This window comes from Macrobrachium nipponense, chromosome 2 (genome assembly GCF_015104395.2).
Source record: "Macrobrachium nipponense isolate FS-2020 chromosome 2, ASM1510439v2, whole genome shotgun sequence".
In the NCBI taxonomy this organism is placed as follows: Eukaryota; Metazoa; Arthropoda; class Malacostraca; order Decapoda; family Palaemonidae; genus Macrobrachium; species Macrobrachium nipponense.
Window position 1 is genome coordinate 56,847,382 of NC_087201.1, and position 16,458 is coordinate 56,863,839.

At 36.1% G+C, this 16,458-nt stretch overlaps 1 protein-coding gene across 15 annotated transcripts in view; it reads left to right on the forward strand.

Annotated features, from left to right (window-relative positions):
• The window catches only part of LOC135220600 (E3 ubiquitin-protein ligase HECTD1-like), a 294,889-nt gene that overhangs the window by 57,055 nt on the left and 221,376 nt on the right, over positions 1–16,458 (forward strand). For 14 of the 15 annotated variants that reach the window (XM_064257881.1, XM_064257877.1, XM_064257876.1 and 11 more), the window contains one exon: positions 5,627–5,769. In XM_064257881.1, coding sequence (XP_064113951.1) covers positions 5,627–5,769 — 143 coding nt within the window. Of the gene's footprint in view, positions 1–5,592; positions 5,770–16,458 lie in introns of all 15 variants that reach the window. The other variant, XM_064257882.1, reaches the window with a different exon arrangement.

A 16,458-nucleotide genomic window follows, 5' to 3' on the forward strand; every position in this document is an offset into this window, starting at 1 on the left:
CCTTCACATATATAATCAATTCTAATATTTATCCTCTTATAGACTAAGTGTTTAAATGCTATGAATTTCTCCACCTTCCTTGATTCTATATGACCTTATTTCTTGACAGTAAAAGGAAATTGCAAGCCTGCGCATGCATCTGTCAAGTATTTCCTAAGTAGCCCATCGTGAAGACCTTATTACCAAGTTCATTTCCGTAACGTTATCTGATTAGGTTATCTTCTCTTTGCGAGAAGCGACTGTCTTCCGCCGAGCAACTTCCAGTTTTTCATGATGGTATCAATTCTTGAGTCAACTGGAGAGGCGAGTCAGGCATGCTCTGAAAATTCTCGCTGTTGAGGTTCCTTCGAGACAAATATTAGATTCGCCATTTGTCAATATTAAAATTCCCCTGGTGTATCAAACCAATTAGGAAAGGCTTCAGAGTTTTGGTATCACATTTCCATCTAGAAATATACATTTCATAATTTTTGCTTACTATTTATGGCGTTCACATCATATTCATATTCTTAATGCAGTTTCATAGACACCCATAATCTGATGGCTCTTTTCATCGACAACAGAAGTAGTTTCATAAAAAGAGAAATTGGTTCTGCTCAAAAGTGTGAAGTGCGTAATAACATTGCCTGTTTTCTTTTCAATCACAAATTTTCTATCGGCTTCTGTTGCAACTTTACATTCATTTCAAGACCAGTGAAAGGGCAATTTATTCGATTTTACTTCATAAACAACAGAATAGGCTTAAATTGTCTTCACACTAGTGTAGTAGTGTAGTGTGGATTATGAGTACAGAAGATTTAGAATGACCATTTTTAGAACATTGACACAGTCCAAGTGCAGCATCCGTGCTTCCTCTTCTTTCCAGAAAAATGTGAATTTCACGGATCTTTTCCGTTTAAATGTTTGAACTGCCGCCCGTGCCTTAGACTGCACTATTCAGAATACCGTTCTGAAGTCCACGTAGGTTTTAAAATAGCTTTGCTTAAGGTTGAGGTTTCACGGTGACTTTGTCCTTCATTAGGGCTTTATCACTGTTGAGCCACATGTGCTAACAATTTTTAGCGTCTTTTAGACTAATACCGACAAAGAAATGTATCTTGGCCATGGATACAAGCACTACTGCTCTATTCGTGGGACACTTAGCTGCGTATATCAGGAAATATTTGTGTACAAATGATTTCTCTTCGGTTGCAGTCTAGAGAGTAGATGTAAAGTAACTTGTTTTTTATGCTTCTTTATGATTTTTTTTTTATTTTTTAAAGAATTAGTGGACTAAAACAGAGGGAAGAGAAGGGCCAGTCGCAAATATGACGTAAACGAGCGATTGAAAACTCGGCCATACGTGTTTGTGCATCAAGTGCTTCTTTGCCCCTCCTGTTATTTTGTTACAGCTGGCCATGGTCACAGTTTGTTTGAATGTTAGGGTACTGAACGTGGCATCGATTAATTTTGATGAGGGGTTTTCTGGAGAAGGCTGTCATCTTTTGTTTCCAGTGGTAATGGCAACGGTTTGCCATTAAGTGGGAAGTAAGTCTCATCTGGAAGAGTTGCTCTCTCTCTCTCTCTCTCTCTCTCTCTCTCTCTCTCTCTCTCTCTCTCTCTCTCTCTCTCTCTCTCTCCTGAGTAATAAAGCAGTGTCGATATAACCATTGTGAAGAATTTTGTCTTTTGAGAACTATTTTTTTCTAAGGTTCTTCTGGTCCTGTGATATATATTGTGTATATATATATAATATATATATATATATAAATATATTATATGAACAAATAGTGATCAGATATTTGATTTAAATCTCTGATAGTTTTTGAGTCTCGTCGTGATACCAACAAAATTGTTCCCCGGAACTCGTTTATGTAGACTTCAAGGGCCCGACCATAATTTCTAGCTTATAAATGCTTCTGGATTGTGTTCTGGGTTCAGTCTGTTTCAGCTGCACAAGTTCAGTTAACATTTAAGCTTGTTAATAACGTGACTATTAAAATTGTCAAAATTTTTATTTAAGTGTCTAAAAAGTATAGTAATAAAATTGTCAATGTTTTTGATATCCAAAACAATTACTAGTTCCGTCTCTGAAAATCGGTTGGAAGTTGCATTTTGGCCAGTGCATCATGATTAACTGTACTTCATTATGTTCTGGATTGCATCTTGATTAAACAAGACTAATTTGATTTTATTTATAAAGTTGTATTTTCCGGTTAAATGGTCATTTTCTAGTAATATTCAGTCTCAAGTGAAGCATCCTTCTGCAGTTTTCGATGCGCAAATAGTTGTTTACGTAAAGGTAATTAATGATGTACAACATACGTTTGTATTCAGTGAAGAGATTCATTTTTAAAAGAAATTATGAATAAACTAATTGTATATATAACATTAGTGCTCTCTTCTTAGTTTCTCCTAGTTGATCAAGTTAGAAAACTTTAAAAGTATATACTGGTGTAAAAGTAACAACAAAGTTGGTAACAACAAAGTTGACTAAAGCCAAATGATCACCTGTAAACCAAGGAAATCGTTGACCCCAGAAGGAAACCCTTAAAATAACCTACAATCACCCCAGACCATCTGTCACCGCTATACTCTTTCTAAAGAGTTATCTGCCACTTGTTTATCCAAGAACGTGCTGCCGTCAGAACGAAATGTCTTTTGGCAGTTGGCGTTGAAAATGATACAACCTTGGAACATTGTTATATAGATTTGATGTTGACTAAAAAAAAAAAAAAAATGGAAAACTTGCTTTGTCCGTATTTTTGGTGACTATTAGGGTTCACAAAGAAGCTTATTTGTAGTTGGAGGGTTTTCTAAAAGTCTTCATAAAAGCCAATGTTATTGTTAAGGCTATAATAGTAGGCAGTCTTGACGTTGTGGTTTGGCTGTCAAGATAATCGTAATGACTAGATTCTCGTAGTTTGTTAGCTATGATGATGTCTGAGGTTATCGATATTCTTGTCTTGAGCTACTGGATGAAGTTTAAGATATCCGAAGGATAATACCATTGAGGTCACACTATGGCGTTTTTTGCTTGATAATTAACATTTGTTCCACTTGGCATCTCACCATTTCTTTATTTTGTTTTAGCATAATTACTGCGGTCAGTGGTGTTCATTTCGTGTCCAGGGTGTTAATGGTGCACTAAGAATATCCTACTGTGGGCCAATTTTAAGTCGCGTTGATTAACGTTATGCAGTGATTTGGTACTTATGTCGTTGCGTTGATTGACGTTGTGCAATGATCTAGCGGCTCGTGTGCGTTGAATATTTCAAGATATAAAAGATGGAAATTGATAGATGACGTGGAATTCATGCATTTTCAAATTGATTGTCTTACTCTGTGTTCAGTACAGTTTTGCGGTTTAAACTAAAAATCTTTCATTTATCGGAAGTCTCAGTGAAAGGAAGGTATCATCCAGGCCTAATATTTAAACAGTCTTTGTAAGGGATTCTAGAACTATTGGAGGGGTAGATGAGTGGCTGTTGGATTTTCTGGACTACAGTTTTTAAGAAGTTTGTTTGAGGGATCGTACATGGACGATTCAAAAACATTGTTCCGGTAAAGATGTGAAAACTCTGAGGGAAGCGAAAACGGTATTCAAGAAACTTCAAACACGGAGCGATAGGGATGAAAAATTAAGGGTTTTAACTCTAAAGACATAAACAGTTCCCCAGCTCTTGTGGCCAGTAGGTTTTCTGGTCTAGATGTAGAATCCATACTATTTAGCGTAAATTCACCCTCCCCCCTTTCTCTTCTCTCTCCTCTCTCTCTCTCTCTCTCTCTCTCTCTCTCTCTCTCTCTCTCTCTCTCTCTCTCTCTCTGTCATGGGGTCCATGACCTTCCACGTGGGCCGGCCCTTGTCTCATCTGATGCAAGACTCTTCTTTCTCGAATGTGAAATCGATGTTTGTAAGGCATATTTAGTTTTGATCGTCCCTAGTCTCAATTTGAATTGGCTTCGGGATGCGTACGAAGTTTTTTCCTTAGGTGTTTTGCCCATTCTATTGTGTGCAATATTCTGAGTAACTTTATATGTATGGTACTTACAATAATGTAATCTTCGATGCTTAATGTTTACGGTACTCTCTCTCTCTCTCTCTCTCTCTCTCTCTCTCTCTCTCTCTCTCTCTCACTCAACACACACACACACACACACACACACACACACACACACACACACACACACACGCACGCCTAAATCACAGGGTGGCTCAAAGGGTTAGTTAGTAATATCCATATTGTATTTAATACATTGCAGCTTTTTAGATCTTAAGTAGAAGATTGAGAAAATGTGCCCTCGAAAGAATTACTGATAAGGTTTAATTAGGATTGTTTCCTATACTTGAAAGTTCTCATCTACCTTGCATTTATAAACACCCATACAAATACACATGTATCAGTGCACATTTAAAAATTTTAGCGCAGCACAAGCGCCACCCTTTATCAAACAGTACCTCATAGGATTTGAAAGGATGCTTAGCTTTATTTTTTTTCTACATAAAGGGAAACCTATACTTTTTTCCCATTGGAATGACGTGGATAAATAGATACTAGTTCGAGTGTGAAATAACATCAGGGACTTGCGACACAACCACGAGTAGTAGCAAAGATGGTAGGAGTATTTCTGCAAAATATGAAATATAATGTGAATATTCGCGATGGAAATATGGAAGCAAAGAGAAATAACAATCGACTGGCCTGGTAACATCTGGTTATGTGTATCAGAGGTAGGATTGGGGGCCGGGGGAATTACGCGAGAATTTGTGGTGTCGCCATTCAAACCCTAGATGCCCATCCAACCCCAGGCCCCACTGATCCAGCCCTAGATGCGGATGGGCGAAGGGCAGCCGTCCTTGGGTGTCGAGGGGATTTTGAGCTCCTCAACGGGAGGATCTTGAAAGGGGATCAAAGGATCGCAGGGCCTTGAGGATTCGCTTCTTGTTCTTTCTTGCCATGGGATCGGCCCCTCACTCGAAGAGGAATCTGTTTCAGAGCTTTTTGAGCAGTTTTCATTTCTTTGTTTGATGTTTGTTCGGCATTTGAAGTCCTCTTACTCTTTAAGTGGCTTTCACCTTCACTCGAGGTTTTGAATTGGATCAGTTAGACACTGCCTTACTTTGCCATTCAAGTCATCTTCGTTTTAAAAAGTTTTAATTTTTTTATTTTTTTCATTTTTTTGTTTATTTTTTTCAGAATCTGGTAATTACATTTTGTAAGCCCCCTCCCTCTTTCTCTCTTATTGATTTTTTTTTTGAATTGCATGGACTGTGGTGATTGCAAGGGTATACATAGAAATGGGCATGGTTCTGTGGCACTGTTTTGATGACATTTTAAAAATTATTTTAACCTGTATAACTTGTGATTTATGTGATGTTCATTGGCTTGGAAATAACGCTTATCTCGCAATCTACTTCTACATATAATCGGTGCATGTAAATGTTTGTACACTTGGATTAAAAATGAGCATGTTGCATGACTTATATTTGACATTGTAATAAAACCTGAAGCATGTTGATTCACCGAGTTCTGAAAAGGTGGAGTTTGTGAAAGGTGAATGTGATATATGTAGTACCAGATGACTAAGGAACGCAGTCTTTGTATTCTTCAGAGGACGGTGTGTGATCGTTGGTTCCCTCCGGCAGATGATGGCTGACGTAGACCCTGAAACGCTTCTGGAATGGCTGCAAATGGGCCAGGGGGAGGAGCGGGACATGCAGCTCATCGCTCTGGAGCAGCTCTGTATGTTGCTCCTCATGTCCGATAACGTCGACAGATGCTTTGAAAGGTAAGCGCCATTTTCCTCTCGTGTCACTCTTGGATGAGAAACGTTGTGGTGGGGGTGGGGAGGGGAGGGGGGGGGGGACCTTTGTGATGTTTGACGAGATTAGTCACTTTCGCTAGGGAAGATTTTATATATTTAACTATATTTTTTATTTTTTTTGATATAAAATATATATTTAAATTTTATTTAATTTTTATATAAATTTTTTTTAAATTTTTAATATTAATATATTTTTTATTAAAAAATATAAAAATAAAATTATTTTATAAATTTATTTTAAAATATTTTTTAAAATATCTATATATATATTATATTATATATTATAGATATATATAATATTATATATATATATATATATATATATAGTCATCAGTAGGGTTACTGAAACTCAAAGATCAATAAGAGTTTATTACGATAAGTTTCGTGCCATCCTGACACATCATCAGTCTGTAATATTAAATTAATTCACATTTATAAATTATAAAATTAAAGTTAACTTGCTATTATTGTATTTTATTTATTATTTTAATGTCACCTTTAAATGATTTAAGTACTTTTAGCTTTTAAGAATAGTTTTATGAATAACTAGTTTTTTGTGTATTCATTTTAAATTAGCAAGTAAACTTTAATTTTATATTTTTTAAATATGAATTAATTTTATATTACAGATTGATGATGTCAGGATGGCACGAAACGGATCGAAATAAACTCTTATTGATCTTCTGAGTTTCGGTAACCCTACTGATGACATATTAGTCATCAGTAGGGTTACCGAAACCCGGAAGAAGATATATATATATATATACTATATATAATAGATATATATATATAATTATAATATATATAATATCTATATACAATATATAATTATTATAAAATATAGTTATATATATGTATCATGGATATATACTATTTCCTTTAATGTCTATAATATCATACCCTTATTCACTATATACATTTACACGAAATATTTGTTTTCCTGACTGTAATCTGGCGCTAGATTGATTTAAAAACGTCACATCAATCCAGTTAGATAATCATGTATTGTTTTTGTAGTCAATCACAGATTTTAAGTTTCTTAGCGGGTGAGTGACATTCATATCCTAACTGTTAATGAACTTTTCTGGAAGTGTCGGAAATTGGCCTTTGTTTCTGGATGTCAACGATAGCCATTTTTGATGGTGGTATGTGACTGACTTTTCGTGACCAAACTTCTCGTGATGCCGTCGGTAGGTGGCCGAACGATAATGGCTTCACAAGTATGTACGGGTATTTCCTGTTTGGTTGATTGGGTTGTTGCTTTGCATTAATATATTCTCTCTCTCTCTCTCTCTCTCACCTCTCTCTCCCTCTCGTCTCTCTCCTCTCTCCTCTTTTATATATATATATATATATATATATATATATCATAATATATATTTATTAATTTATATTATCTTTAGATATATATTATATATATATATATTTTATTTTATATAAATATATTGTATGAGAATACTTAACGAACGTAGGCATCATTGTGCATTTTTTCTCTTATATGTACTTGATTATAATATTTGCCCTTCCAACCTGTGCTGATTAGTTCGTTTATTTTCTTCACTAACTATCGAAGGAGCTTAAATTTCGTATTGTTTCTCCGCCTAAATGTAGAACGTCTTAATCTCTTGGAACGAATGTTCGTGCTCTTCCCTTCGTCTCGTAGGGATTTTATATCTTCGTGTCGGCCTGAACATTCTTGTTATGCCCTTCCCTTTTCGTCTTCCTACTTCCTTTTTCGTCTTCCTACTCTCGCAGTCTTCCTGGTTGGATTCTGTGAAGGTGTGGTCAGCGCGATTATTTTAAGCTGCCGTTCTTCCTGGTCCCAGCCACTCGTTGAGAATTGTACGGATAAAGGCCAAAAATCTTCTCGCGTCGGTCTTTTGTAAATATTTTCCCTTCCGACATTGATTGAGATACCTGGATTTCTCCTGGTGGAGGTGGTGGTGGTGTTAGTGGTGGCGGCGGCAGCAGCAGCAGCAGGAGGAGGCCGGCTTCACTTTTTGTTCCCTTCGACTCGAGGTCAGCTATTCCAGTTGACATGGCGACGCGTCTCCACACGAGTTTTCCCGTTGCCATGGTAACCAGGTAGGAGGTCACTTCTTAATTCCCGGCGCTGTGATTCGTTTGAAGATTCTCTTCTCTCTCTCTCTCTCTCTCTCTCTCTCTCTCTCTCTCTCTCTCTCTCACATGCCATTCTGATTTGAAACTACTTAGAAGACAGCTTCCTGGATGTTAAACGATTACTGTCTTGTTGTCAAGAACTGCATTTGTATTCTCTCTCTCCCATACTTGTTTGTAATATATATATATATATATATGTATATATATATATATATATATATATATATATATATATCTATATATATATATGTATGTATATATATATATGTATATATATATATGTGTATATATATATATGTATGTATATAGTATATATGTATGTATATATATATATGTATGATATATATGTATATATATATCATATATGTATATATATATATGTATATATATATATGTATATATATATATATATATATATCTATATATATATAGATGATATATATATATATAGTATTATATATATATATATATAGATATATATATATATATATATATATATATATATAGTATATTATATATATATATATATATATATATATATATATATATATATATATATATATTTTGTGTGTGTGTTCGGGGAGAAGTGATACATTGTCTATTATTTAACTCTTCGCCCAAGTTCCAAAGTATTTGCTCTATCTTCGTCATCAGGACTAAAGAAATAAAAAAAATTACAACTTTGCAGAGAGGATAGCTCTTCGAAAAAGTTTAGGTTAAGTAAAATGTACAAACTAAAAACAAACTTGTTGTAAAGCAACTAAGCCAGCCTAACGCCTCAAATACTAGAAAGACACAAAACGAAGAAGAATTTTTTTTACGATTCACAGAGGATCGGTCCTTGTTTTCTAGCTGGTACTTGGCCTTTGCCCTAATCATATATTCCATTCCTTTTTCTGCGTATCCTGTGATCTTCTGTACTTTCAAATAAATACCATATTCTTTAGAAGCTTGAATTTCAAAAGAATGGCTTTGCAGGCTTTTTCCATATGACGGGATTTATTTTCGGAATAATAATAATAATAATAATAATTCTTGCGTAAGAGAGGAAGCTTCATCAGCGGCTTCTGCTATGATTTCACAATTGTCTTTGGAAATAGTTGATTTCCATTCATTTAATTGTGCCGTGATATCTAAAACCTACCGTAGCTTTAAGGTACAGCCTGTTTTATAGCTAACTAAATGTCTAACTATCGATCTATGTATATATCAGCCTCATTCTAAATGTACTAGGTGGTGCGCACCATTATGTATTGGGAAGATTATTCTTTTGCCATTCTGTTTTGTCTGGCACTTGTAAGGTCGGATGAGGGTTATTGAAATTATCGTTTCAACAATTGTCTCCATTTTGGATGCCATTCGATATATCGGGTAAACACGACCAGTAACTCAGGATAAGTTCAAAAAATGGAAAAGGAAATTATATAATATATATATATATATACATATATATATATATATATATATATATATATATGTATATATATATATTAATATTATATGTGTGTGATATATATATATATATATATATATATATATATATATATATATATATATATATATAATGATTACGTCTGTTGCATGTGGTGTTACGGCTTCAGTTGATTTAGAGATGGCGTATCTCTGGCAAGACTGATTGACTAGCGTGCCCTAATGGAATGGAGAGTGGATTCTATTTTGTTCTCTCAAGGGAATGGATTCTAATGAATTCACACGTAAGGTCAGCCCTCTTCGATTTCTTCAGGAACCTACGTTAAGCATGCCATGCCAAATTGGTTAGGTTGTATGCGCTATGTCTGCTGTTATTTCCCATTTTTCTTATATATACTTTTAAGTAAATTATACAGTTAAGTAAACTACAGTTGGGTCCAAGTATCAAAATAATCATGCGAGTGTATCCAATAGACAGCGTGAACCCAAATTATTATTATTATTATTATTATTATATATTATATATATATATATATATATATATATATATATATATATATATATATATATTATATGAATAACTTGATCATGAAGTATATAAAACGTGATGCTATGTATAAATAAAGTTTTTTTGCCACGAAGGAAAAGATGAAAAAGCAAGATAGCCGAGTACTTTCGGTCCTGTTCGGATCCTTTACTTAAGGCAAACTGATTTTACAGAGGACAACATAGTCAAAAGAAGGCTTAATGTCCAAACTGACACTACAAGATTCGCAATAAGGGCGATTTCACTCTACAGAAAGGAGGAAACACCTGAGGGTAGCCACACCTTGGGGGACACACGCAGTTATTCTTCCAGAAAACAGTAAATTTTGAAAAAACACGGAAGCATATACAATTTAATATGAAATTTACACAAATTTTCCCAAAAAATTACTATTAATGAAAAGACGAAAGAAAATATATATATATATATATATATATATATATATATATATATATATATATATATATATATATATCAAGAGAAAGAGGGAGAGAGAATATCGACCCAGAGACAGACAAAAAACCTTTATATATATATATATATATATATATACTGGTATGTTAACTAATACAATTAAATTTTATTGTATATAATACAATACAAATGTGTGTATATATTATATATAATAAACACCATCGTTATGGTATAACCTAACACAAACCCTCTTCCACATCCTGTCCCCCTACTTTTGGTTCCCGCTTTGTCAGTAGTCGGGTAGAGGCAGTGTAGTCTGTACTTTACCTAAGGAAGAAATTGCAACACATTTTGTATAACCGGTATAGAAGTAGTTCAGCCGTTGTATTTAGTACTTTTAAAATATATTTGCAAACCTTTTGCACTTGGTATTCTTTTAAACAAAGAAAAACTTGAAAAACTGTCCTGAGACAATTCATAGAGAAATTTCTCATAGATGTCGTGATGGAAAAATTGAAAGCATATAGTTTGTAAGTGTGGAATACTGTTCGATTTATAGTAATTTAAGGGAAAATCTCTCTCTCTCTCTCTCTCTCTCTCTCTCTCTCTCTCTCTCTCTCTCTCTCTCCTCTCTCTCTCTCACCTCTGCTCTCTATCTCCTCTCTCTCTTCTTGGGCCGGTCAAGTGTGTTAGACACAAGGTCTGTCCTTCAGTGCAGGTGTTTATCGGATGTCACCTGTTCTTGAAATAAACTTAGACTATGGTATATATTCATGACAATACTAGTAAATTGGAACTTTAATTTTCTTTCTGCAAAACAAATGACAACCGTTGTAATGGTTATGAAATTTTGTTGTAGTTTTAGATTGTATAGGATATATACCTATATTAGACCCCTTCTTCTTTTGTTCGTAATAGACAGTTTTGATGCACCGTTGTTGGATTACCATTAGGTAATAATCAATAGTAATATGTAGTGAACTTGAATAATTGGCGTGAGAACGTGAGAGAAATGCTGAATAGAGCAGGTGCGCGCCAGGTGGCCATGTTAATTCCGAAGGTCCTTGTCTATAATTATAGTTGGTTGCGTATGGTTTGCATCAAGGAAGTTAACATTGATATTTGATGACTTCTAATCGGTCCATTTTTAGAAGAGCAAAAGTGTGGTCGAAAACTGGGGTTGGGTCGGTGAAGGGGTCTGGGTGAAAGGAAAGAGTGAGCTTCTCCTCATCGCCTAAGATGAACCTATGTATGTATTCTTAAATCTTAAAGGTATCGAGTATCTTGACCTTCATTTTTGAAGCTGTTGAGTAAAACTGCCATATGGACTGTTTCTCAAATATTGGGCGTTAATTTTTGAAGCGGTTGAATAAAACTGCCATACGGACAGTTTCTCAAATATTGGACGTTGATTTTTGAAGCTGTTGAGTAAAACTACCTTAGGGACATTTTCCCAAAAATTGTTCCTATGTTTTCTTATGCACTAGTGCACTTTAAAGTGTAGGCTACGCAAACGTATGAATTCTCAATTTTGTTGTAGCATGGTTATGCCCCAGTTGAAGTCTTGGATTGATCGGCGTACCTGCTTTTTGTTATTTGCAGTTGAACTTGTAGATGCTGGTGTTCAGGTAATGTGATTGCTTTGACTCGTGGAAGGCTTTTCCCTCATCTGGAGATCCAAGTTGCCCTTGGCCAAATCTGTTGACTGTTCAGTAACGGGTAATGACGGCGTAATTAACTGTAGGTGGAGGGTGCGAGGAAAATGAAAGCGAGGGTGAACTTTTTGAAATGACTGAATAAACGCGAAGGTTACATGTGCTGTCTGTGTAACTCACAGAAGTTGAATGAAAGGAAGAATATGCAAGGCTCCGAATTCAAGTTAATTAAGGTATTATACAGGTGTAATGAATTCGAGCTTCTCTCCACCTGGGCTATCATTGCGCCATGCCAATCTCCGCCCTCCCCGCCTTGCTTTTATGAGGAGGTGGAATTCTTGACCCCTTGGGCGGTGTCAATGCCACGAATCGAATGGGGAACGAACGAAAGGGAAGTAGTTGGTCTGGCAGCTAAGCCAAATTACGATTCTAAACAATGGGACTTCTTGCCCTACCTTGGAGGTCTCGTTTTTGGGAAGCTGTGCGGTTTCGGATGTTCAGAAAGAAATTTGGGCTGTTGGGATTGGTTTGCGCGTAAACGTCATTTGTTTGCATTGTTGCGAGTTCCCTAGTGTCTAACACTTTCTCGCCAGCATTGTGATGAAATGAAGAAGATTGCTTAGGGCGTTAATGTAACGGAAATCCTGTCGTTGTTTCAAGTTGCATGTGAGGTGAAATGTTTTCCCGTTTTACAGTCCGGTGTGTGCGTTAGGTTCAAGAGGAAGAGGCTGAGGTTTTTGTTTTAATGATGAGCGTTTATTTATGGCTTCTATACTTATTATTTTATTGTATATGGATCGATGCTGTGATATCTTGAGCACATCTTGAATCTGGAAATAATCGCAGGTAATCGTAGAGGCCGCGTGTGTAAAGAAACTTGTCAAAATCCCCGCATCGTTTTGTGTGGTGCGCTTAAAGGTGATGGTCTCAGTTGCTCGGCAAATAGTCGTTATTAGACTGTCATCATTCCCTGTACTTAAAGCACTCAGACGCCCCTTTCTCCCTACAGTAGTTTCACGACAGGAGGTAAACGTTGCATCCGCCAACTGTAATCTTCAGCGGTACGTATGTGACCTTTAAAGAGGACGCCCTGGATTTGACGAAGCAGTTGCCGCAGTTGGAGAATAGATTTCTGTTGGCTTGTGATGACCAGCGCTGGGTTTTGATTGTGGTTGTAAAGAGTTTGTGGAAGGACTTTTTTCATTGAATAACGACGTCGGGGAATGATGTCATGTTTGCAATAGTAATGATGCAATATGGGGAATGGCTGTGGTGAGGGCGAGATCGCTCTCTCCTTTCAACGGACCTTGCGTGAAGATTGGTAGAGGTTTTGTCGTGCGTTCTCATTTTCTATTATTTTTTTCCATAATTATACCAGCAGATGATCTCTTTTATGAAGGTGGTTTTTTTCTTCTTTTTTATAGTTCCATAGTAAATATGTCTTCAGAAGTGAAAGTCCCTGTAATTTTTTTTTTTTTTGACCCGTGAGGTCAAAGGTAATGGTTGAATGGTGGTCGGATGAAGAGAGTTGGGAAGTTTTTAGTAATGATCTATTGTTTACAAAAGAGGTTTCGTCTGTGGAAACTACTGGACTATAAAATATGGGATATGGATATGTAATGATTGAAGCTCTTCATTGTCTGAGTGCTTAAATAGCGTGGTTCCAATTAAACTTTGACAACGCGTCAAATCAGAAGTTTTTCTTTCTCTTACAGGGCTGAAACGATGTTTGCTTGCATTACAAGCAATGATAGTAGTTGGTTTACCATGAATGCTTTTTGTCATATTGCGGGATTTATTTAGTACTTTGTCGTTTTTGTTGTCGGAAAGGCATTTCGTTACGGGAAATTTGTGATAACTGAAAATACTGTTTAATGTACATAGTATTTGTATTGTTAAGAAATGCGAGTTCTCTGGAAACTCCTTTGTTTCTCCAGTAAGGAGACGCAGTCGGCAGGTGTGAAAAACGCGTTTTTCACGGCCTTGCTGTCGTTTCACAACTAAAATTAATTTCTGTGTACAACTGCATTCCTTATGTACGTAAGAAAATTAAGAATCTTAAAGAATTAATGCTTAACTACAGGGCTTTGTGCGTGGAACACCAAGCATCGTGCATGCTACAGAAAGTGTATCTCATTCTCTCATTTAATCTTTACTTATACATGTATGTGTATTTTTAGTTTGATCCAGTGCCTACATATGAGAAGATAAATTTGATCATACTCTGATTTTGCCGTTCTGATGGCTTTGTGAAATGGTCGTGGTAGCTTCTTTCGAAATCATTTTTTCTTGAAGGGAATGACTTCGAAAGTACAATACAGGGTTTCACAATCCCTTAATTTTGAGACCTTGGATTTCACAGTGGTTCTGCTGAGAAAGTTGAGCAGGAGTCACAGAATAGTGAACCGTCTGTCGGCTGGTGAGGGAAGGCGTTGGCATAATTTTTGCTGAAAAAGTTGAAAATGGCGTTTAAGGGGAAACAAGAGCGTAATAATCTTTTATACATAATGATCACATCGATATTCGATGCAACATTTATTTAATGGATTTAGCTTAAATGTTTCGTGGAGTGGTTCAGTTTGCATGATGGGCTTGAAAGTTGACGTAAATAGCACCATATTTTTTAGGGGACATTTTTACATCTTTATAGTTATAATTTTAGGTAGCTTTTGTGGCCCTCATGCAATACTAATAGAATCCAACTTTCTTTGATCGACCGTTAGGTCAGTGTAATCGCCCTTGTTGTCATTATTTTATTTCATTTCTCCTTTTCCGTTCCTGTTGCCTGTCCCCTTTCCATATTCACCCTTCCGTCTTTGGTTCCCTCTCTTCTCTCGCATCCCTCCCATCACTTGTATTGAATACTTTCTCCCCCTCTCTCACGCTTGCCTTTGTTCCCTTGCATGTTTTTCGTTTCACACGTTCACACTGAAATCGCCTTCTTTTTATGATTATCTTATATAAAATTCGCTCAAAACTCGATTCCGTACCCTCGTGGTTGAATAGGAAAGCCTTTGTGTGTTGAAATCGTACCCGCCCCCTAATAGTGTACAGTATTTCCACCCAAGCCTCGTTGCGTAACCGTATTCTGAAGAGGCGATCCCCCAGACAGCTCGGCCTCGTACCCTTCCTCGCTCTTGAAAAATCGTACCGTTTCCATGTAGAGATCTGAAGGGGTCGCGTTTTGGGGAAGTTTTGGGTAAGGAGAGGAGCAGATGCAGCCCCTCTCACGTGTTCGTCTTCATCTTGGCAACTGTCGTATCCTTCATTGTTTGGTAGTGAGGATCTCGTGGTTTTCTTCGAGGCTGGTGCTTGAAACGCCTCCATTACTGGAGTTGGCGAATTGAAGAGTGACCTCTTGATACTCTTCGCTTGTAGCATTCGTGGCCTGCTGCTATTATTGAATAACTTGTCCTTCCGCCTCTCTCTCTCTCTCTCTCTCTCTCTCTCTCTCTCTCTCTCTCTCTCTCGTGGAGCAATATAAACTCTTACTGGTCACATACTCGGGAGATGTGCTTGAATTCCGAAATGGACGAGAAGGGAGGAATGGCCGCGTTCTTTAAATCCGGTATGCCTCTGATGGCACAAGCAGTGTGTTGTGTACTTGGTTGTTTGTCGAATGTCGTTGGTAGCGGGTAGGGTGAAGATTGAAACGAAGAAATGTTTACCACAAAAAAACAAAGGGCGGGTCTTGCCATTGGTAAATCGTACCCAGTTTTGGGGTGAAACATTCATAAGGCGAGTTTGTGCGCGCACAATCCATTGATATGTTCCGTGTCAGATATGCTTGCAGGTTCTTTATATAGATATAGATATATAATATAGATATATAGATATATATATATATATAGATTATATATTTATATAGATATATATAGAAATATATATAGGATTGTATATTATATAGATAGATATAGATAATTTATATATTATATATATATAATGTATAATATATATATGTATATGTAATAATATATATACTTAGATATATATATACTTAGGTATATATAGATATATGTGTGTGTATATGTAAAGAAGGAAGTATAAGCGAATCCGAGAACCCAAAGGATACGAACCAAATGGATCGACTTATTGATGTTTTGATACGTGATTTTAGGAAATGAAAAATTCCAGATAGGTTTGTTGAATGAGAACTGGTCGAGAGATCTTTTTTTTTAATGAAAGAATAACAGATTTACTGAAATGCAGAATCAAGTCAGTGCGGAACCCGACAAGAGAATTAAGACTAGAGCATTTTAATGGTGTAAGTATTAATATTAAGATAATTAAGATTCAAAGAAAACAAATTTTACAATAGACTCGATGCCAGTATGAAGACATGTTGGGTATAAAATTTCCAAGCCTTATTAATATAGTGTTGAAAGTTAGAAATAACAATGCTTGAGTGTATATTCCCGAGAGGTCAGTGTTAAACCAGTTGTGTGCACTTTGTCAGAACTTACGTTCCTACAGACCTGTTTTGAA